Consider the following 21,253-nt stretch of genomic DNA (forward strand, 5'->3'; position numbering starts at 1 on the left):
ACATGTTGCCGAGTCCAAAACAAAGCTGAGCTCGTAACAATCCATTCAACGTCGTCGTCCTCGAAGCCAACAAAAAAGCCAATCCGTGCGGGCGCCGACATTTTAGCCTTCCCCACCTACACAAAAATTTCTGGGGTTCCAGTACAACGGCTCCGGTCTGGGAGAAGGAAAGGGTCCCAAGACTCTTTCACTCCCAAGGCAACAATAAGAATCGACACGCTATCTACTTGGGATGCCGCGACAGTCCAGCAGGAGACAAGCTTCTTTGACTGTGTCTACTCCGGTCAATTTCTGCCAAGCTGAGAGAACGAACGGGTAGCTGAGAAGGACCAACACCAGCCACCGCGCAGAGCAGTCGTATCCGCAGTAAAAAGTGAACAACGTTGCCACCCTCACCAGCTAACACCCACCCAATGATTGCGGAACGTTTACTGTTCAACCAATTGATTCCATCGTGCGCTCCATGACCCAAAGGTACGAGGTGACGGGTCTTGGGCAATGAGCAGTCGATCCCTTCCCTTTTGTCGATAGGCCGAAAACCAAACCAAGAGACCCAGGCACTTTCAATGTAGGGAACCCGCCAACCGTGCAGATGCCAGGTGTGGTTGCCAGGTACTGGAACGCAACTCGAAATAATTTCCTAATCTATTGTTGTTGTTATATCCAACAAAATAGATGGGATTTGGCGCTCTTTTCATTGATACAAGCAAGAATGGCTTGGGTCATCTTCACTGATGGCCAGAGCTTGCCCGGAGCCTCGAGTCTCGACCAACCTCTCTCTGCTAGTCTACTCTCAACGACGATCATCGTCCCTTACCTTTCCTAACTAGGTAATAATCGCGGGCTTCCCGGACCCATCGTGGCCATCTAGATCAAGAGCGATTAATGAGCAAATCCTCGTCACTGTAAGCTAAACAGGAATGAGCCCCGCCAAACTAGATCCAAGACATACCATACCCATGGTCGTTAGGTGTTCAGACAGGGAATCAAACAGGGAAAAATTCCACAAAAACATACGTAGTGAGACGGGCAACATATCACCTCACATGCGGGGAATATCGTCCTACGTATTCGGCCCTTGAGAGTCAATAGTTGGGGCAAGCGGGGGTATTTGACCATATTTCGCTTTCTTAGTATAAAGAGCCTTAATCTTCCGCGCCCCCAAATCGAGTCTTGATTTTCTTTCCGCTGTCAATCATTGTCAATCCCTTGTCAATCCCCTGTGATTGTGAAGTGCGGACGGGGACTAAGAAAGTCAGAATGCGTTTCTCAACGGTCCTCTCAGCACTTGTGCTTTCTAGCACTGTTCTGGCAAACCCCGCCCCTCAGGTCTCTTCATCACAAAATGGCGTTGAACCCACGGAGCAGTCTGTTGCACCCCAAGTGACAAAGGCAGCCGAGCCAGCTCCAACGGCGGCGGAGGCGGAAGCTGCTGAACCAACTGCAACTCGTGCTGTCAACAGCCAACAGGAGAACAACCAGGAAGAGACGAGTGAAACTACTGAGAAGCAAACGACAGCAGCGGCCGCCCCGACTGCCGCCACGAACGATCAAGAGGAAGATCCTTTGGGCGGTATTATTTCGTCCATTCTTCCCTCAAAGTCAGGCACTGCGGATCAAACTACCGATCAGACTTCGGATGAGACTGCTGCTCCCACCGAAACCTCAGATCCAACAAGTACAAAAGAGCAAGAAGAGGCCACGACCACCAAGCCCCGAAGCTCGTCAACTGCCTCCAGTAGCGACAACCCTCTGGAAGGGCTCATTCCCGATGGTACTACCGGCAACCCCCTAACAGACATTGGCAATTTCCTCCAGGGCATCACTGGTCTGCTCTCGCCCACGTTGATCAAAGATATTGAATCGTTCTTCCACCACATCGCATATCTGCTTGATGACAAGACTACGCAGCAGGCTAAGGATCTGCTTAACCTCGCGTCGGGTCTGCTGACCAAGGACTTGATCAACAAGCTAGAGAATATTCTCGACAACGCGAGCGAACTCTTGACTAAGGACACCGTGGATGAGCTTAAGAAACTGCTTAAGAACCTCGGTCCCTTGTTGACGCCCGATCTATTCAAGCAGATCTCCAGTCTTCTGAAGAACGGCAATGCGCTTCTGACTGCTGACTTCGTCAAGGAAGTTAACTCACTTATCGGAAATGCCAACACCTTGTTGACACCTGAATTGGTCAAAGAGCTTAAGGGCCTGCTTGACTCTGCTGGTCCTCTTCTAACGCCTGATCTATTTAAACAGATCTCCACGCTCCTGAAGAACGGCAACGCACTTCTAACTGCTGGCTTTGTTAAGGAGGTTAACTCGCTGATTGGAAATGCTAACACCTTGTTAACTCCTGAATTGGCCAAGGAGATCAAGGAGTTGCTCAAGGCTGCTGGTCCTCTTCTGACACCTAGTCTGATCAAGGATATTAGCACCCTCCTCAAGAACGCCATCAACTTGCTGAGTGCGGACTTCGTGAAAAACACCAAGGGATTGATCAACACGGTGTCGCCAGTTATCACCAAGGATCTCCTTGCTGAAGTTGCTGGATTGTTGGGTAACGCCAACCACTTGTTGACTCCTGAATTCGTGAACGACACCCAGTCATTGATAGAGTCTGTTGGTCCGCTGCTCAAGCCTTCGCTGTTCAAGGAGATCAGCTCACTCCTGGGCAACGCCAATGACCTGTTGACTGCGGACTTTGTCAAGGAGACCCGCAGCTTGATTGGTGCTGTCTCCCCTGTTCTGACGCCGGCCGTTCTCAAGGAAGTTGCCGGCTTGTTGGGCAACGCCAACGATCTCCTGACCAAGGACTTCGTCAACGAAACCCGCGGCCTCATCGGAACTGTTTCTCCCTCTATCACACCCGAGCTCCTCAAGCAAGTCAGCGGCCTTCTCGGCAATGCCAACGACTTGTTGACCAAGGAATTTGTGAAAGACACCAAGGGATTGATCACAGAGCTCGGCCCGATTGTCGACGACGGCGCCATCGGCGACCTGCTCACCAATGCCAACCACCTCTTGACGCCCAAGTTCGTCAATGAGACATCTGGATTGATCAGCAGTGTCTCACCCGTTATCACACCCGATCTCCTCAAGGAAGTCGGTGATGTCCTGGATCACGCCAACAAGCTGCTCACTGAGAAGTTCGTCGAGGAAACTCAGAGCTTGATCAGCAGCGTTGGCCCGGTTATCACACCCAAGCTCCTCAACAATGTGACCGCGCTGGTTGGAAACGCTACTGGCCTTCTCACACCGAAATTTGTCGACGAGACCAAGGGTCTCATCGATGAGGTCGCGCCCGTCATCACTCCCGATCTTCTCGGCCAGGTTGGCGGTCTCCTGACCAACGCCAATGACCTGCTATCCAAGAAGTTCGTTAACGAGACGACGACGTTGATTGACGACGTTTCTGAGGTAAGTTATGAACAAATCCTAGATACATTGAAACCTTTTCACTAATCTGTTCTCTCCAGTTGCTTCCTGTTCTGATGCAGATCTTGGGTAGCCTGTGATGCGGTTGATGTTTGGATTTTGGTTATATATATTTTAAGACCATGAATAATGGGCGACGACTTTCCTTTAGACATGGACATGGATAACTATGCATCTGACATTAACGAATCAAGTTTTGTGCGTCTTATATAGTAATGTTTTGGTATGAAGTGCTAGGTTCAGTCCTCACGCGACACCGTTCTACCGTTCTACCGGTCAAGCTTGCTCATAATGTATATAAATGTATATGAGCTCCTGAAACGAACTAGTAGGTGATGTTCGTAGTTGCGTCATATTCTCTTAGGGTAATACTCGATCCCGATCCGGATCAACCCTGCCAGAGTGAACGAGTTGGCTGTGATCCCGTTCGCTGATTTCGCATTGTCTCCAGGCTGATCCGGATGGATGACGAAAGCTGGCGGTCAAATGTTTTGAGCGCGCAGCCTGTCAGCAACTGCCGATAGGCATCTGAGAGCTGAGCGCGGCAAAGGGTAGATCGCTCGTTTGGAAGCGTTTCCGATCAATATTTCAGAGTCCAGGTTGCCTTGCATTAGACGCACTGTCCAGTGGCCTTCAAGGTCGTAGTTTTGTTTATCCCATCCAACTACCAACCCACCTATGTCGCAAGAGCCGAAGACTTCCCATCCTGGTATTTTGAAAGAACCTTCAACTCGGTATTCCGCTCCTTGATCTTCTTGTCCATAGCTTTTTGCACCTCTTCGCGCTTCTTATCCGCGTCCTCTAATTTCTGCTTCAGCTCTCGCGCAACTTGTTCCTGCGCTTTCGATGCAGCCTCCGGGCTGGAGAATTCCTTGCGCAGTTGTTGGATCTCAGACCGCACATCTTCAGGGTTGATCGTAGCACATGTAACCGGGTGGTATCGATATGTCGGTAAAGGCTCACTCGGTACGCGAATGTCGGGGAGCAAATCGTGGATTGAAGTTGTGCGGATAGGGGATTCTAGCGGAGCCGGCGTATTATTAGGGGAGGACATCGGTTCGGAGGGAGGAGAAAGTGGCAGTTGATCCATCGTTGGTTCGCTTGTCAGTTGCCACTGTCGAGAGCGCAATATCAAAAGCTGAAAAGCTATTTTACAAAGTTCTGGCCTCTCGAGTCACTCGGCTCGGGCCCATCTGGCGGTGAGTATCTGCCGGCAGATGCTGGTCCACCGCCCTTGGAGAATGGAACTGGGATGCGCAACGATGACAACGGGGATGAACACCCAGATTGATGCGAATGAGGGACTGTTCTTATTACTGCTGGGTCGCATATGACCTTTGACGAAAATGCAAGCTTTTGGTATGTTACTGCTTTCTCTAACATTTCTCCTTTCTTCCCCATGATTCGCCGGTGCGATGACCTCATTGGCTTTACCATTCTGCTAATCGCGACACATGCAGTCCCAAAAAACAGAAGGGCAAGTCCTGTTCTACCTGCTTGAATTAAAATACATTATAATAACCTATTTAATAGCCTAGGTTTGAGTTAGTTCTTCGAGTGGGCAAACCCCGTACCTCTCATTGCGACTCGTTCGGCGCTGACGGGCTGGTTTGCAACTTAGATTATCGACCTGAACAATATTCCTCTCGTTAGCGGAGCCGCATATATAAAATGGCGGTTACCCTCTTCAAATGCCAATGAGCATCATGGGACAACCGACAAATCGCTCATCCATGAGCATAAAGCATCTTGGCACTATGAACGGACTGTGCAAGTCAGGATGACGATCGAGCGCGACCAAACCCTCCATGAATGCGAAATCCAATTTGAAGTTATACAAGAATTTTCATCTGGTGCTCATGCTGAGAAGAATCTTCTGGGGAGGGTGAAACTCAATTTATGCGAGTATGTAGACAAAAGCGATGACGACGAGGGTATCATCCGCCGATACTTGATGCAGGACAGCAAGATAAATAGCACACTGAAAATTGGCATATCTGTGCAACAAATAGAAGGAGATCGCAACTTCACGACGTATGTCCAATACCTCGAAACATCTAAACTCATTTCGTTCGGCGAGCGTTGCTAATGATATTTAGTCCGCCATTAAAATCCGCTATGGCTTTCGGTGGGATAACAGGCGTCGTGGCTTCTGAGCAGGCCGAGGCTGATGACTCGGGCCAGCCACCTTTGATCAACACCCAGAGTCGAGAGGTCGCTGATATGCAAGAGATGTACCGACGCACATTGGCGGCCTCCTGGACTTCTCGCGCGGACGACCTACCCGCGGATAAATTAATTGAAGGGCTATTCTCTGGAAGTATCTGCCGGAGCGACTCACGAGATCCTGACTCCATGCAATCTGAGGGTTATCATGATGAACGCCCTTCACATCGTGGTGCAGGCACCACTAACCAGACCGGAACGCGCAACCTTCTCTCTCCGGGGTTTGAAAGGCGCGCAAAGAGTGCGAGCCGCTCAAATGCAAACCAGACGCTAGAATTTGCTCCAGCGATTGAACACAACCGAAAGAACGGAAGCATTGAGCACCAGCTCTATGATAATGCCAAGGGCAAGACTTGGAGAAATCGTAGTACAGAACATGAACTGTCGGAGTTCGACGTTCGTGAGAATTTACGGAGCTGGGAAGTTAGTAATATACAATAATCCCCAACAGCCTATATAATACCAAGTATATTTATAACTATTAAATCCCCCTGCCTTGTCCTGCAGGTGCAAGTGGCCAATTCGATTTTCCCCAAGACTCCAGACTATATAAGGGGATGATCGCTATCGATAAGATACAACGCTATTCTTATTTAGGATTAGTACATAATTATTTCCAAAGCTTCAGTACGCGGATTGTCGCAGACCTCAAGACCTGTCTTGCCTAGGTCGCCCATTCCCAATGCTTTCTCAATCAGCTATAAAGGCGGGGGGCCTTATAAACCGTCAATTACTCTCAGCATGTCGGCCACACGCTGCTTGCGCCTCATTAACCCAACGTGGGCATTATCTTGTTCGATACCAGAATACGGCCAGCAATTCCAGCGACGACACACACCATGACCAACACCATGATCGCTCGAGCCGCCATCGCGAATCCGACCGAAAGCGGAATAGGAGAAAGTTTGGAAATAAAAGTCGGAGAGTCGAACTTGAATATTCCTCCCTTGGAAAGCCGGGTGAAGTCCTTGTCGTGCGGGAGAAACCTCGCCGACAGCCTCCGCTCAAAGCATCATCCGAGGAAGAAGCAGGCGAACTTCCGATCATGCTGAGCGAGCTCCAACCAGATACATCTTATTCCGATAGCGCAGTGATAGCTGAACGGATTGAAAGCTTTCTCGCGCCGCATCGACCACGAGAACAGTTGGCGCCACCCGATTGGGAGGATCTCCGAAGCAGGCTTCGGCCTTCTTTTACGGCTCCCCAACTCTCCAAGTATATTTCTACAACATTGAAAGCACGAAATGATGGTGCTGAAGGAAGTCCAGCACATCTTGAACACTGGGATGCAGAGTGGAAACCTGGCACTTCACTTTACCTAGAGACAGGACCGGCATCCCAAGAAACAATCGCCGATAGGATTGCCGCGTCCCGGGCTCTCAAAGGCAAGGACCTTTTGATTGAGCAAGTTCTCCGTGATTGTTGGCAGCTTGGGCAGGCGGGCGAAATTGGACAACTCGATATCCGCCTTCCCACTTATTCCTTGACCCTGCTTACAGGTTCGAACTATTTTTCGTTTGAAGAGCTGGCTAATATACACGAAACGACAATCGATGTAACACATTCTTTGGGACTTGTAAGGGTCACCGGAAAGCAACGCCCGTGTGAGTCGATCCGTGAGATCATCAATGATTATACGAAAAGGATACAAGCAGTTGAGCTCGGCCTCCCGTCTCCAGACAACGAGAATACTAAAATTTTTGCTGAGGCGCTTAGCCCTGGCTTTATTTCCTGGGTTGAGACTACATATAAAGTTTCCTTTGAGTTGGATTCATTACAGTTCCCCAGTCGGATGCATGTCCTTCCCGAAAACGAAAGGAATGTGGAAGATGCTCGAAGAACCTTGCACCTAGCTTTCAACAAAGCCGCTTCACCCTCTGCGCCATTCAGCACTTATTTCCCTGCTTCAAAGCTCTCGGGAATGCATGATGTCGATCTTGGAGAGGCTGCCCCCTGGCAGGTTCGGGAGAAGCCATGGTTTCGATGGCAGACACCTGAGAGCGAAAGATTGCCGATCCTACCTGGTTATCTTCTACATGAGGGGCAATCCGAGCTTTGTAAAGAACTACTTACTTTCCTTCGACGACAACCCTCTTGGAGTGCGAAATTTGGAACCGCTATTGAAGTCCGCGAATCAATAACAGCAACGCTTGGTCAATGTCTCTTTCTCCGCAAGCCAACTATCGAAAAAGGCCAGGCCAGCGCGTCTCAGTTAGGTCAAATGTCTCTTGAACGGACCTTTGTTAGTGATGTACCTCGAGTTTCACGGCTTCTTGGTAAATTGGCGCCAAAGCGTGTTGAGTCAACCTCTTATCGCATTCGGCTGGTGCCATCGGCACTCCATACAAACATATTCCCATCCCTCGAGCTAGAGTTCACTCACCCACCCAAAAATATACGCAAACACCAAAATGAATTAGTCATTAGTGGTGCACAAGTGAACTTGATGGAAAACAGTGTCGACCACTTACTACCAGAGAGCATCGCGGACATTCGGTTCACAAGAAAGTTGACCCATGACCTTTTAACTGGACCCCATGGGGTTTCTTTTCTTGACTCTGTCCTTGAAGACGTGCAACTTGAACTCAAAGAAAGCAGAACGAGTAATAGGGATATTCCTCTACCAGCATTCACAACATTAAATATACCAAACTACCTTCTACAGCAAGACAGTGAGGAGGTAGGCATGACTGCATGCACTAAGGCTGAATATGTTTACCAGCCGGTAAATGATGTTCAAGGGACACTTGTGAACCAGTATGATGTCCGTGATTGGCGGCTCTTCCATGCTTCTTACGACGGTGGGCCGTATGAAGCCCATTCGACGACGGATCTCTACCTGCAAACAACCTCAGAGCCTCGCTACATTGATGAAATCCACCCCGGCAAGTCTGTTTCATCGCGCCGGCAGATTGGTAAACATTTTGTTTTATTTTACAACGTCGCCTGCGACATGGTTTCTGGCCTGGAATTAGATGCAGAAGAGCGTGCGGTAGCTGGAATGAGGGTATAAGGAGATAGGCTGGTGAGCATAATTGGATTTTGGTATAGATAGGTGCGCATTTATCCTAAGAAGCGATGTATATATACTGCATTTTAACGTTGTAAAAAGGAACTACTTAATACCACCACACTTTATAAAGTACATAAACTGAGTTATATATATGTTAGGTTTATGCAATTTCTTAGATTAAGTGGTAAATGGCAAATACAATAAATAGTTTCAGCCGATTATAGTCCAAGCACAAATTCACTGTTATAGTAAAAACTGTTTGTTAATTTCTTTCTGTTCTAAATGCATGCCGTGCCTGGTCTGGCTGAACTCTCAACTCGGGCGTCCTGACAGTTACCGGAGACGGGTGTTGACGTAGTTGTCCAATTTAGCGAGGGGCCCGCATCTGACCGAGTCCGTGCATCTGGCTCCTGATCTGATCTGACACTGCAAACAATCGCTTGTTCTATTGATATATTTATTTTGAAGACATTCATTCCTTTTTCAATATTGCTCGGTGTGATCTGTAGATTCCTCTAACTGAGCCGAATCAGCCTATCTGGACTTGCGCGCAAACCAGCCATGAAGTAGGCCGACCCGCTACGTGACAGGCATGGAGAAAACACGGGTTGCTAGGGTGTGTTAAGCCCTGACTGCAAGAAGCCTATAAAGTGACCTTTAATGAAATGGAACTAACTAAGTTTTATCTCACTCTAGGTTGAAGATGTGACCTTAGCACGCCGTGGAGACCAAGCTGTCGGCACCCTTCACCTCACCCCGCACCATATTATCTTCTCTGCCATACCTCCACAGTCTCCAGACAATGTACAGGCGCAGGGTGCGCCAGTTAGACCGAAGGAAGTTTGGATAACATATCCCATCATATCGTTCTGCACGTACCGCCCAGCTCCGGCCATATCCCGTCAGCCCTCGTCCATTCGCCTGCGATGTCGAGATTTCAACTTTGTTTGTTTCTACTTTACAAACGAGAACAAGGCCAGAGATGTTTATGAGAGTATCAAGTCGTGGACATGCAAGTTGGGGCGGATAGACAAACTTTACGCCTTTACCTTTCAACCGCCTCCTCCCGAGCGTGCATTCGATGGTTGGGAGCTCTATGATCCTAGCAAGGAATTGGCGCGACAGGGTGTCGACCGCGATGGCCCTGGTTGGCGCATCTCGCAGATGAACTCTGATTATGGGGTATGTTTATCTATGCCGTTGCTAGTTTTCTTTCGTACAACCAGCTCAGCTGCTTTCTAGTTTTCGCCAACCTATCCCTCCCTGTTTGCCGTGCCTACCAGTATTTCAGACAACACATTAAACTATGCCGGGCGGTATAGATCTCGTGCGCGGATACCGGTATTAACCTACTTACACCCTGTCAACAATTGTTCGATCACAAGAAGCTCCCAACCACTCGTGGGTTTCCGTGGGAATCGAAGCATTCAGGATGAGAAGCTTTTGGCTGCCATTTTCGCCACAACTCGATCGGAAAGACCGCTTGCCAACTTCACGCCACCACATCTAGAAAATGAGTCTTCGACATCTACACAGGGCGAATCATCTAGTAGTCAGAGCTGGCCGGATGTCACAAACGCCGAAGACTTGGAAGCCGAGCTTATTTCGTCCTTTGACGAAGAATCGCAAGATAAACCCCACATATATGGTGCGCAACAACATAACCTGATTGTCGATGCGCGACCCACCGTCAATGCTTTCGCCATGCAAGCCGTAGGCCTTGGCTCTGAAAACATGGATAACTATAAATTCGCGACGAAGGCGTACCTTGGAATTGATAACATCCATGTTATGAGGGATTCATTGAACAAAGTGATCGATACCTTGAAAGAGTCCGACGTAACCCCGCTTGGTCCGAATCGGGAACAGCTCGCAAGAAGCGGTTGGCTGAAGCATATTGCTGGCATTCTAGACGGTGCTGGCTTGATCGCTCGCCAAGTTGGCCTTCAGCATTCGCACGTGCTGATCCATTGTTCGGATGGATGGGATCGTACAAGTCAGTTGAGCGCGCTAAGCCAACTCTGTCTCGATCCTTATTACCGAACTTTAGAGGGATTTATGATCCTAGTAGAAAAGGACTGGCTTTCCTTCGGTCACATGTTCCGACATAGAGCCGGACACCTGAACTCTGAAAAATGGTTCCAAATTGAGAACGAGAGAATTGGAGGTGAATCCGGACGGAGCTTTGGTGAGAGCGGCGGTGCTGGAAAGGCGATCGAAAACGCATTTCTCAGCGCTAAGGGATTCTTTAATCGGGAAAATACAAGCCGTGAGACTCTGGGCGAGTCGGATGGGGATACTCGCGAATATGAGTCCGACAGTCCTAGTGCTAAGAAACCTAGTTCCGTACCGAGGACGGCAGTCGCTGAGAAGGAAATTACGAAACCGAAGGAGACAAGCCCTGTCTTTCACCAATTCCTTGATGCGACATATCAGCTGCTGTATCAGTATCCATCCCGTTTTGAATTCAATGAACGATTCCTGCGGCGCCTACTTTACCACCTGTACTCCTGCCAATATGGTACATTCCTCTACAACAGTGAGAAGGAGCGGGTGGAAGGAAAAGCCAAGGAGCGAACACGCAGTGTCTGGGACTACTTCCTTGCCCGGAGAGATCTGTTTGTAAACCCCAAATACGAATCTGACATTGATGACAACAAGCGAGGCAAAGAACGATTGATTTTCCCTCAGGTTGATGAAGTGAGATGGTGGAATGAGGCCTTTGGCCGGACAAACGCAGAAATGAACGGACCACGCATGCCCACCAATTCCCAGACCAAATCTAGCGAAGGCTCGGATGCAGAGCGGCGAGTTCCAGTATTAACAGGTCTTGAATCCTCTACCCATGCTCTAGGTAGCGGTCTGGCTGGAAACCAGACATCGCCACCACAAAATGGGGCAACCGCAGTGACTTCCGGGATATCTAGCTTATCCCTATCTGCGGACAAAGATCAAAACCACAATGCAGAAAGTATGAGCCAGATGGAGGTTGAGATGCGATGAGGGACCTTTTAAGACAGATCACCGGAAATGCCATTCATGAATAAACATATACTGCGATGCGATTACACACGTGTGCTAGGTGCCAGTCTGAGTAGGCTTTTAGAAGTCAGTATTTAGCGCCCCTCGTCCCTGCCCTATCTATATGAATTCTTTGCTTTGTCCAGGTTTTTTGGCCCTGCTTACGTAGTTTTGTTCGCTATTGGTGCAGTTTAATGTTGATAGCTGCCAAGCACGACTGGCCGTCTGTGGAAAAACGGATCACAATGTGAGCTAGGTGGCTGATCATCTACGTGTGATAAAGAACGAGCTCATTGGCGTTAGGTTCTTTAGGCTTCGACATTGGTGTGTCGGTCGATGATATCGAAGTATAAACCTGGTGCCTTGGCGCCTGAAAAAGCTCGGACGCCTTGGCATCCGAAAATGGGAAGGCGCGAGCGGAGAGCAAGCGAGGGTTGAGCCCTGACCCGAATAGGAAGGCGAAGCCCTACTGCCAAAATTCCCCACTAACGCCGAACTTCTCAAAACCGACCTGACCTCGAACGACTTCCCAACTTCGGTGCACCGCCTATCACCGTGTCCTCGGCCGTTTCTTCGACAACTAATAAACCAGCAGAAACGCAATCATGGCTGCTGTCCAGGGAGCTATTTCGAAGCGCCGCAAGTTCGTCGCCGACGGTGTCTTCTATGCCGAGTTGAACGAGTTCTTCCAGCGCGAGCTGGCTGAGGAGGGCTACTCCGGCGTCGAAGTCCGTGTCACTCCCACCGTCACCGACATCAGTACGTTCGCCCATTTTTCGTTTCCCCAGGATGTTTCATAGGGCAAGAAAGGAAGGGGAAGAAAGGAATTGGATTGAAAGAAACATGAAAACGCTGGAACAATGGCAGAATTGCGAAGAATTGTGATTGCTAACGGAGACTCTTGTTTTTCATAGTCATCCGTGCCACCCACACCCAGGAGGTTCTCGGAGAGCAGGGTCGCCGCATCCGTGAGCTCACCTCTCTCATCCAGAAGCGCTTCAAGTTCCCCGAGAACTCCGTTTCCCTGTATGCCGCCAAGGTCCAGAACCGCGGTCTCTCCGCCGTCGCTCAGTGCGAGTCTCTCCGCTACAAGCTCCTCAACGGTCTCGCCGTCCGTCGTGCCTGCTATGGTGTTCTCCGTTTCATCATGGAGAGCGGTGCCAAGGGTTGTGAAGTTGTCGTCTCCGGAAAGCTCCGTGCTGCCCGTGCCAAGTCCATGAAGTTCACGGTATGTCTGCTATTTCGCTATCTGAGATGTCAATGGATATCACGTCTTTAAATGAAAAGCCCTGTGTATAAACGTGGGGTGTAAATTCGGGGACTGTCACTTTCCACTGGTTTTGGCTGCGCGAAAATGGATCACTAATTTTTCTTCCCAGGACGGATTCATGATCCACTCCGGTAACCCCGCTAAGGAGTTCATCGACTCCGCTACCCGTCACGTTCTCCTCCGCCAGGGTGTCCTTGGTATCAAGGTTAAGATCATGCGCGGCTCCGACCCCGAGGGCAAGGCCGGTCCTCAGAAGACCCTCCCCGACTCCGTCACTATCATCGAGCCTAAGGAGGAGCAGCCCGTTCTGCAGCCCGTCAGCCAGGACTACGGCGCCAAGGCTATTGCCGCTCAGCAAGCTGCTGAGCAGCAACGCCTGGCTGAACAACAGGCGGCGGAAGGCCAAGAAGGCGGTGCCAGCGGCGAGGCTTATGCCCAGGAGTAATCTGGTTTTATCTTTGTTCCTGTCATCTACCCTATTTCCATGATCCAAAAATAAAGAACTCTATGAACTTCGAAAAAGCCTTTCTTCGTGCCATATATGCGGTAGCCGACTGTATACAGTGCCCATTTAGCTGGACTTGAAATTTTTTTTTTATATTTGCTTGAGGACTGCTGGAAATCTTCATGAAGTGGTCAATCCCGGAGAGCGTCGAGCAAAATGAACGCCCGATTCTCGATCTACATCTGCTTCGACTGTACAATGGGCCCGCGCTACATGCATAAATTAGATTGGAGCAGTGTTACTATGTAGTAGGACTGTATTTCCGTACGTCCACATGGAATCGCTATTATACATATGAACCGCAGGTGGGCAAATAATATTTCACTTTTTATTCATCTTTATAGCTCATGAAACCAGCCTAAAGCAACCATTTACACAGAGCATCGAGCGACGCGAGATGAGGTATCTATCTATGCTCTAAATCGCCAATTTACTGAATCCACTCCACATCTCGCTCATAGGAAGGCCTCGATGTTAATCTCCAACGTGCTCACTGGATATTTCATTTCGTAGTTCTCCAGCACGGTCGGGTGAAGGATACCAAAGGTCCCAATGTTGTAGTCCTTGCCACCGATGCGAACGTGGATTGAGGCAGCGTGGCCGGGGAAGAAGGTTGGGTCTGTTATTTTGGGGGGGATGGTTAGAAAGGGCGATCCGTTTGCGGGGCAGATAATGGACTAGACATGAGGACTTACCTTCTAACTCTTCGATCCAGTAGTGGGAGTCGTTCACCTCGGGATTTTCGAGACCTTCTTCGCCTGTGATGAAGGCGCTCTTCATCATTGCCATGACCCGGTCTAGTAGACCGTGCACAACTTCGAAACCGCTGGTCTTGCCGTACCAAGCAGCAGCAAAGTGTCTCTCGTTCCGGCTTTTACGCTCCATGGACATATCCTTGAAGGCCACATCACTAACTTCAAAAATCTTCATTGGGACAGTGTGGTGCTTGTTCTCGCGAATAGTTTTCAAGAGACCGGGCAGAAGACTTGTACGCACAACTTGGAACTCGTGAGTCTTGGGGTTAGCCAGCTTGACAGCAGTGTTGCCGTCGTCTTTGCGGTTAAGCCAACCAAAGTTCTCTTCATGGGAGCACAGGATAAGAGGCAGAACCTCAGACCAACCTGCCATTGCGGCCTCTGTGCGGATAATGTCGGAAAGCTTGTTGATTGGCAGAGGCTGGGCAACCGTGCCTGACTTGCTGGGGAAAGAACGGGGGAGGTTATTGAAACCGTAGGCAATTGCAACGTCCTCCATGATGTCCGCTTGGTGGAGGATGTCTGCACGTGTTGGGGGAATGTGGACGTCAATGAGATCAGGAGAGGTAGTGGACGGTGTGGCTTCATATGCCATCTTTGTGAGGAGTCTGCAGATCTCTTCAGCCGAAAGCTGCAAACCGCAGCATTGGTTGATATAGGACACTTCAGCCTGTGTAGTCCGAGGTGCGATATCAGGAGTTACCCTCGTCTCGCCGTTGTGTTCAGAAACGATCTGAATGGGCTCAATGCTATTCCGCGGTAAATTAGCCGTCTGTATTCCACGGAGTAAGAATGTATGAGGTACTTACGTGAAGGGTTCGGATGTGTATTGAGAGAACATGGAGACTATGATCTTGTTCACAATTTCCACCTTGGTCTTGTCAAGTGCAGTAATTTCAATAAAGACATTCTTGGTGTTCAGGCTAATTTTGGAATGGTCACCGTTGATAATGGGCGGAAGGGAACAAACGGTTCTGTTGGCATCGTAGATCGCCGGGTAGACGGGAGAGTCACGAATTATATGGAGGTACTTGCCCAGGTGCTTGTCTTTCTGTTATGAGGGTCAGCATCCGCACAACTCCGTGCCTGCAGTGAGTCCTACATCGTAGAATGCCATGAGCTCCTCGCCGTCCAGCTCCTTTGTCTGGTTGAGAGGCACGAAGCGGATGTCTTTAGGCGGTAGAGCTTCGTAGGTGAATGGCCCCTTGATAGTATCCAGGTCATGGGTACCGATGGAGACGAGCGTTCTTTGCCTTGCCAGATTTTGGTGAAGTTTATCTTGCAGAGCGATGAAAGATTCGTAACGAGCCGGGTCGAAAGTGACATTGCGAAGGATTGCGCCAGAGACAAGAGGTCTAACTTTCATTGTCTATTCTCAATTAGTTAGCAGGTGCGCATGGCTCTCGCAAGCTTTGGTAATGTAGGAGTTACCCACATCCTCCTTGACAATGATCTTCTCAAGTTCCCCGCTCGGAGGTTTGGCTAGTGTATACTTGGGAAGAGGCTTCCTCTCCAGGAAGATATTGAGCATGAGAGCAATCCCTTCAAAGCAAAGCAAGTCATATCTGTAATAATTTCTCAGTATATGCGCCCAAAAGCCACAGACTCTGGGGCGTACCGGTTCGCGGGGATTTCAATCTTGAGTTGAGGTGGTTCCTGCACGCCATTCACGATCGGGCGGTCCTGGTCTGTCGTCTGGTCTGTTTTAGCAGCGAATTCCGAGACTGGAGGAAGGGAAATGGAGGGTTTACATCTTCGTCGAGTTCAATGCCTGTATTTCAATACTGTCAGCGCAAACCCCACCAAAGACCGGGAGTATGGAGGGGGGGCATACCAAATTCGAAGCATAGTTCATCGAATTCCTGGGTGGTATATCTAAGACATCTAGATCAGATATGAAACCTCCTTCAATCTCCACACAGTTGCACATACTCTCTACCGAGCTCCTTGAAGAGTGCGGCCTTATCGACCGAAATGGTGGGCATGGTGGGAGGGGTTCTGGTTCGCAGCCAGATGAGTCAAAATATCGCTTGCAAGGGTGAAGCAATCTCCCACGACCTGAGACTGGGATATCGAGCAGGCGGAGTAAGTCGCAATTTATCAGATTAAAAATGCACCTGAGTTCAGCCCGCGGTTGAGTACAATTCGGGGTCACAGCACAGTCCGAAGGACGGAGTCATACAAATTTGAGGAGCAAAGGCGGCGGGAGGCAGCCACAGCACCGCCACAGCAAGCACCCCTCCTTGAACCACCAAAAGGCGGTCGGTCACCAGCCACAGCCGATGCTCAGCGAAGCTGGGAAACGACCGACTGCCCCGTCGTCACTCTCACAACAATATCCATCCAGAATCCCGCTCTGCAACCCCAATATTCCAGTCCTCGCGGCACTTTTTCCGAACCTCTCTCTTCCCCAGAGGATCTTTAATTTGACGAATTCCTGAGGTTGGCTCCCCCTACGCTGTCTCCACCCCAATCCCGCCGTCAAGGTGTGCTGCTGCTCTTGTGTCTTGCGGCGGCCCAAACCCCACGAAAGCCTCGCCCCGAGGACGACCTCATTGCACTATCCCTTTCGCTATCCACCACCTCACACTCAACAGCCTAAGCTAATTCGGATTTGCCCAGGTGCTCGACTTGCTCTCTCTCTCGTGCAATAGACCCTCGTTCTTTTATTTATTCCAGGAAGAAAAGTTGATCTCTGTGTTCGCGTGATATCAGTCGTCTCAGGGAGGAATCGGACCGGCCACATCCTTGCTCTGTGGTCATTTCTTAATTCCAAAAAATATACTAAATAATCAAAACACATCCGCGATGGAGGGTCAGGGTGAAAATGACGAGCTCTACCCTATCGCCGTTCTCATTGATGAGCTAAAGGTGTGTTGCAATATTTCTTCTAGTCCCGAAATCACGTACACTTAGGAACTGTCTATCCTGACTCATGAACCTTCCAGCACGATGATGTCCTCCTCCGCCTCAATGCAATTCACCGTCTTTCAACGATTGCCTTAGCTCTAGGTCCCGAGAGAACTCGTGATGAGCTCATCCCATTCCTTGACGGTTAGTAATTGATATAAGCGCAACCGATACTCTCGCTTCGAATACAGTATTGATTATTGCGACTCAGATTCCGTCGAGGATGAAGATGAAGTTTTGACCGCATTAAGTGAAGAGCTTGGGTCCTTTTTAGAGTATGTTGGTGGCCCGGAATATGGCCACGTACTGCTCTCTCCTTTGGAGAATCTAGCGGCCATTGAGGAGCCCTTGGTGAGAGAAAAGGCAAGTTATGTCAACCATACCCTATGCATCTCTGTAATAACCTATTCTAGGCTGTTGAGTCACTTAACAAGATCGGCGAACAGCTGTCCGAGAAACAAGTTGAAGAATATTATGTTCCAATGGTCCAGCGCTTATCGAAGGCTGATTGGTTCACCTCAAAAGTGTCCGCTACCGGTCTCTACTGCATCCCATACAAGAAATCGTCCTCTTCCCTGCAACAGACCTTACGCCAATTTTTCGCTGGCCTCGTACGCGATGAAACCCCCATGGTCAGACGTCAAGCCGCCAACAATCTCGCGAAGTTCGTGAAGGAGATGACTGCCCCGACCGTCATTGACGAAATGATACCCCTCTTCCAATACCTAGCTGGCGATGATCAGGACAGTGTGCGTCTACTCACGGTGGATATTCTCATCGCCATTGCAGAAGAGATCCCGAAGGAGCAACAACCCAGCCACGGCGTATTGCTGACATCTCTGCGGAGCTTGTTTGAAGATAAAAGCTGGCGCGTCAGATATATGGTTGCGGACAGATATGAGAAAGTATGCTTGGATGTGCTCCCGAATATGGTTTCTCTAGGTCTTCTAACTGGCGCATAGATCGCGAAAGCCGTGCATGAGGAAGTTGTCACTCGCGACATGGTACCATCGTTTGTTAAACTTCTAAAGGATACTGAGGCTGAAGTTCGCACTGCCATTGCTGGACAGATACCAGGTATATCTGCATTAATTACCCCGGCAAGGCAATTGGCTAAGTTCACTAATCGCTAAATAGGGTTCTGTTCTCTGATTGATCGGGAAACTTTGCTCAACGAAATCATGACCAGCGTGGAAGACCTCGTATCAGATCCATCTCAGCATGTGCGCGCGGCCTTGGGGACTCAAATTAGCGGACTTGCGCCTATTCTTGGAAAGGAAGAGTGAGTGTCCCTCGGATTGTTCTACGTTACCCGATCATTGTGCCGCTTGCTCATAACTCTACCCCAGGACTATCTCCCACCTCCTCCCAATGTTCCTTCAGATGCTCAAGGACGAGTTTCCTGACGTGCGACTACATATTATTTCTAAATTGGAGTTGGTTAACAAGGGTGAGTTGCGAGCAAAACAGCCACGAGTTGAATGCAACTTCTAACAGTTGCAGTTATTGGCATCGAACTCCTATCCCAATCACTTCTTCCCGCTATTGTCCAACTCGCCGAAGATAAACAGTGGCGAGTTCGTCTTGCCATCATTGAATACATTCCCCTTCTCGCAAGTCAGCTAGGAGTGACCTTCTTTGACGAGCAACTCAGCGACCTCTGTATGGGCTGGCTTGGAGACACCGTCTTCTCTATCCGCGAGGCCGCCACGCAAAATCTCAGGAAGTTGACGGAGGTATTCGGCGTCGAGTGGGCTAAGGGCTCCATCATTCCAAAAGTCATGGCAATGGGCCAACACCCTAATTACCTCTACAGAATGACGACATGTTTCGCTATCTCAGTATGTAATCTAACACCCGTTGACGAACCCCGAGCTAACCACGTTATTTTTTCTTTTTTTAGACACTAGCACCCGTTGTCACTTTGGAAATCATCGAGAGCTCAGTACTACCCATCCTTGACAGACTCACTTCAGATGAAATCCCCAACATTCGGTTTAATGTTGCCAAGTCCTATGCTGTCCTGATCGACGTACTGCGACGACTTCCCGCACAGGGCACTCTAGGTGACCAAGAAAAGGAAGGCAAAACCGAGTCTCCTTCGCCAAAGGGTCAAGAGCTCATCCAGCAGAGCGTCCTTCCAAGCTTGGAAAAACTCCAGGCTGATGAGGATGTTGATGTTCGGTACTTTGCAACTACTGCTGCCGGCAGCAACGAGGAGGTCATGCAGACCTCGCCATAAGGCTAAACTATCTATTTCACGGAGGCCAGTTTTGTAAAGCACCTTAAGTGTGAGCGGAAGAAAACCTTATGGCGCTCACACCTTGGGGGGATTGTCAATTTAGTCAACTTAGAAGTAGTCAGAACAACTGACTGGGGTGGAACTTCCATGGCGTTCTAAATGTAGATTCTCTTGGTCCATCCAATAGTCTGGAATAAACCAAACTTATCATGTCTGTTCTTTAAAATCCACGAATCCACGAAGTTGAGAGTTGAATGCCATCATGTGATTTGCACTTTCGGTCTAGATTATTAATTCCATCTCGCCAATTTGCTACAGTTCTTTTAATTCCAGGTCAATCTTCCAGCAACAAATCGAACTCTTTAGTAGATACAATTTTACATTACATCTAAGGATCCAGACTCCAAGCTGCAGATTGAACAGTTCTTCCGGCCACATGTCTTCTTCTTGGCCGTGGCATTTTGTTGCAGTCTCGGATGCCGAGAAGCAACAACGCCGCGAGCTTCTCACGCTTCGCGGATATTACGCCCAGCTCTCAATTGTCCTTGCCATTGGTGTCTTTCGATTAGTTATTGCATCGTCATCGTCTTCTAAACGACGTGAGAAGCCGGCGGGACGCTCTCAGCACAAATCATGGCTAGACGAACCGCTGCTAAACGGATGGTTCGAGACGCGAAGCCAATACATCGTCTGCTCGATATGGCTCGTTTGGTTGCTCAGTCTTTCCGTTTGGAATACAGGTGATGGTAAGCAAACCGCGGCTAATTCATCTGGCCCATGCCGAACTGCTACAGCCATTGTTTCGAGGTAACTCGAACTAACACGCAAATAGACTACTTACATCTCACGAAGGCGTTGGGCCACGTTGGTCTATCGCAATTGCCATTACAGGTGGCCATGTCACCAGCCTTTTATGCAACATCGACACCACGAGCATCATCGCTGCTCTCAACCCTGACCTCAATCCCGCAACCAACGTTGACAGCGTATCATCGTCTCTTCGCGCGCGTAGTCGTCAGCCCATTACTCGTCGGACATGCAGTTCTGTACTGTCTATTCTTCCTGCAGTCGGGCCATCCCGATTTCAGTTCTTTGTTCGCCAAGCGCATTCTTGATTTGGATGTCCAACTGGGAATTACCGCAGTGGTGGCAGCCAGCGCAATCATGATCACTGCGCGGCCGAAGGGGACAGGTGGTGGATTATGGAAAGGCTCTGTTCAAGAGAGACGAAGTGCTTTCTATGCTGCCCATCTGTTTCTTGTGGGTGTAATGTGTCTTGCGGCGTATTTCCACGTTGCCCAGGCCCAAGCATTTGTGCTCGAATCGTTAGTGGCTTTTGTGGTGAATTTAGGGTGCTGTTATATGACCGCGAAATAAGCGATATATAGCTAGACAGTTTAGAGCCGTTGAAAATACTACGCTGGGGGTACCCGAGTTGGTGATCTAGACCCACGAGTCAAGTATGAGGTCACGAGCCCTGGAGCCCTGGAGCCCATGAGCGCATGACATGATGACACACTAAATGTAATGGCAGTCGGGTGGCTCAATAAACCTCAAACGGGAGGACGGGCGGCGAGCAACTCTATTGGCCACCAATTGTGAGAGGCGAGAGGGGCGCCAAGATTCCCGAGCACCACAAGTGGGGCAGCCTAGAGTGTTTTGGGCACTCCTTTGTCGCTGATTTGTCCAGAGCAACCAAGTCGCACCTCTTTTTTTGGGGATGGCCATGAAAATCGAAATAATTGACGACACGAAAGGACCGGCTTGCACCAACGAAGTGACGCAAACTCCTCCACCTGTCTTCCTACCTGACACGGTATAGTAGAAAGCCCGTCGCGAGAAGGATAAGGAGTGCTTAAAATTTGCCTGCGTCTCG

The 21,253-nt window shown here is 49.5% G+C and overlaps 8 protein-coding genes across 8 annotated transcripts; 6 read left to right on the plus strand and 2 right to left on the minus strand.

Annotated features, from left to right (window-relative positions):
• Positions 1-1,260: 1,260 nt before the first annotated feature.
• Positions 1,261-3,515, plus strand: ASPVEDRAFT_54309 (uncharacterized protein; the record flags this gene model as incomplete). Its single annotated transcript, XM_040814914.1, has 3 exons — positions 1,261-1,329; positions 1,369-3,417; positions 3,477-3,515. The coding sequence occupies 3 exons, from the start codon at positions 1,261-1,263 to the stop codon at positions 3,513-3,515; spliced, it is 2,157 nt and encodes a 718-aa protein (XP_040669836.1).
• Positions 3,516-4,111: 596 nt separating this feature from the next.
• On the minus strand, positions 4,112-4,525 carry ASPVEDRAFT_85487 (uncharacterized protein; the record flags this gene model as incomplete). The annotated part of the gene is made up of 1 exon (XM_040817705.1): positions 4,112-4,525. One exon carries the CDS (start codon positions 4,523-4,525, stop codon positions 4,112-4,114), a length of 414 nt encoding a protein of 137 aa, XP_040669837.1.
• Positions 4,526-4,718: 193 nt separating this feature from the next.
• Positions 4,719-8,817, plus strand: ASPVEDRAFT_171855 (putative respiratory complex assembly protein Rmp1). The gene is made up of 5 exons (XM_040808714.1): positions 4,719-4,912; positions 4,969-4,992; positions 5,057-5,469; positions 5,535-6,088; positions 6,315-8,817. The coding sequence occupies exons 1-5, from the start codon at positions 4,766-4,768 to the stop codon at positions 8,672-8,674; spliced, it is 3,498 nt and encodes a 1,165-aa protein (XP_040669838.1). The 5' UTR covers positions 4,719-4,765; the 3' UTR covers positions 8,675-8,817.
• Positions 8,818-9,266: 449 nt separating this feature from the next.
• ASPVEDRAFT_135600 (phosphatidylinositol-3-phosphatase YMR1) lies at positions 9,267-11,677 on the plus strand (the record flags this gene model as incomplete). The annotated part of the gene is made up of 3 exons (XM_040807229.1): positions 9,267-9,290; positions 9,371-9,880; positions 9,917-11,677. 3 exons carry the CDS (start codon positions 9,267-9,269, stop codon positions 11,675-11,677), a joined length of 2,295 nt encoding a protein of 764 aa, XP_040669839.1.
• Positions 11,678-12,300: 623 nt separating this feature from the next.
• On the plus strand, positions 12,301-13,410 carry ASPVEDRAFT_136421 (40S ribosomal protein uS3; the record flags this gene model as incomplete). The annotated part of the gene is made up of 3 exons (XM_040807289.1): positions 12,301-12,454; positions 12,610-12,923; positions 13,075-13,410. 3 exons carry the CDS (start codon positions 12,301-12,303, stop codon positions 13,408-13,410), a joined length of 804 nt encoding a protein of 267 aa, XP_040669840.1.
• Positions 13,411-13,719: 309 nt separating this feature from the next.
• Positions 13,720-16,421, minus strand: ASPVEDRAFT_43524 (phenylalanine--tRNA ligase subunit beta). Its single transcript, XM_040812839.1, has 9 exons — positions 16,158-16,421; positions 16,060-16,100; positions 15,977-15,996; positions 15,844-15,920; positions 15,661-15,790; positions 15,328-15,594; positions 15,035-15,276; positions 14,166-14,974; positions 13,720-14,089 (listed from the first exon to the last, which is right to left on the minus strand). Exons 1-9 carry the CDS (start codon positions 16,208-16,210, stop codon positions 13,926-13,928), a joined length of 1,803 nt encoding a protein of 600 aa, XP_040669841.1. The 5' UTR covers positions 16,211-16,421; the 3' UTR covers positions 13,720-13,925.
• Positions 16,422-16,940: 519 nt separating this feature from the next.
• ASPVEDRAFT_767043 (protein phosphatase 2A structural subunit TPD3) lies at positions 16,941-19,766 on the plus strand. Its single transcript, XM_040816366.1, has 9 exons — positions 16,941-17,096; positions 17,174-17,279; positions 17,347-17,498; positions 17,549-18,040; positions 18,098-18,212; positions 18,273-18,417; positions 18,485-18,585; positions 18,639-18,976; positions 19,039-19,766. Exons 1-9 carry the CDS (start codon positions 17,034-17,036, stop codon positions 19,375-19,377), a joined length of 1,851 nt encoding a protein of 616 aa, XP_040669842.1. The 5' UTR covers positions 16,941-17,033; the 3' UTR covers positions 19,378-19,766.
• A 446-nt stretch (positions 19,767-20,212) lies between these two features.
• On the plus strand, positions 20,213-20,812 carry ASPVEDRAFT_43526 (ferric reductase-like transmembrane domain-containing protein). Its single transcript, XM_040812840.1, has one exon. The coding sequence runs from the start codon at positions 20,275-20,277 to the stop codon at positions 20,752-20,754; it is 480 nt and encodes a 159-aa protein (XP_040669843.1). The 5' UTR covers positions 20,213-20,274; the 3' UTR covers positions 20,755-20,812.
• The last annotated feature ends 441 nt before the right edge of the window (positions 20,813-21,253 follow it).

This window comes from Aspergillus versicolor, assembly GCF_001890125.1.
Source record: "Aspergillus versicolor CBS 583.65 unplaced genomic scaffold ASPVEscaffold_7, whole genome shotgun sequence".
NCBI classification, from domain to species: domain Eukaryota; kingdom Fungi; phylum Ascomycota; class Eurotiomycetes; order Eurotiales; family Aspergillaceae; genus Aspergillus; species Aspergillus versicolor.

Excerpts from the sequence above, each read along its gene's own strand:
- ASPVEDRAFT_171855 (XM_040808714.1), top strand. The coding sequence starts at position 4,766 with ATGACCTTTGACGAAAATGCAAGCTTTTGGTATGTTACTGCTTTCTCT. Across the intron at positions 4,993-5,056 it reads GGTTTGAGTTAGTTCTTCGA|ATTATCGACCTGAACAATAT; the intron begins GTGGGCAAACCC and ends TTTGCAACTTAG. Across the intron at positions 6,089-6,314 it reads TTTACGGAGCTGGGAAGTTA|ACCTGTCTTGCCTAGGTCGC; the intron begins GTAATATACAAT and ends GCAGACCTCAAG.
- ASPVEDRAFT_43524 (XM_040812839.1), bottom strand. The coding sequence starts at position 16,210 with ATGCCCACCATTTCGGTCGATAAGGCCGCACTCTTCAAGGAGCTCGGT. Across the intron at positions 15,997-16,059 it reads TGAACTATGCTTCGAATTTG|GCATTGAACTCGACGAAGAT; the intron begins GTATGCCCCCCC and ends ATTGAAATACAG. Across the intron at positions 15,277-15,327 it reads AGCTCATGGCATTCTACGAT|AAAGACAAGCACCTGGGCAA; the intron begins GTAGGACTCACT and ends CCCTCATAACAG.
- ASPVEDRAFT_767043 (XM_040816366.1), top strand. The coding sequence starts at position 17,034 with ATGGAGGGTCAGGGTGAAAATGACGAGCTCTACCCTATCGCCGTTCTC. Across the intron at positions 18,418-18,484 it reads CCTATTCTTGGAAAGGAAGA|GACTATCTCCCACCTCCTCC; the intron begins GTGAGTGTCCCT and ends ACTCTACCCCAG. Across the intron at positions 18,977-19,038 it reads CGACATGTTTCGCTATCTCA|ACACTAGCACCCGTTGTCAC; the intron begins GTATGTAATCTA and ends TTCTTTTTTTAG.
- ASPVEDRAFT_43526 (XM_040812840.1), top strand. The coding sequence starts at position 20,275 with ATGTCACCAGCCTTTTATGCAACATCGACACCACGAGCATCATCGCTG.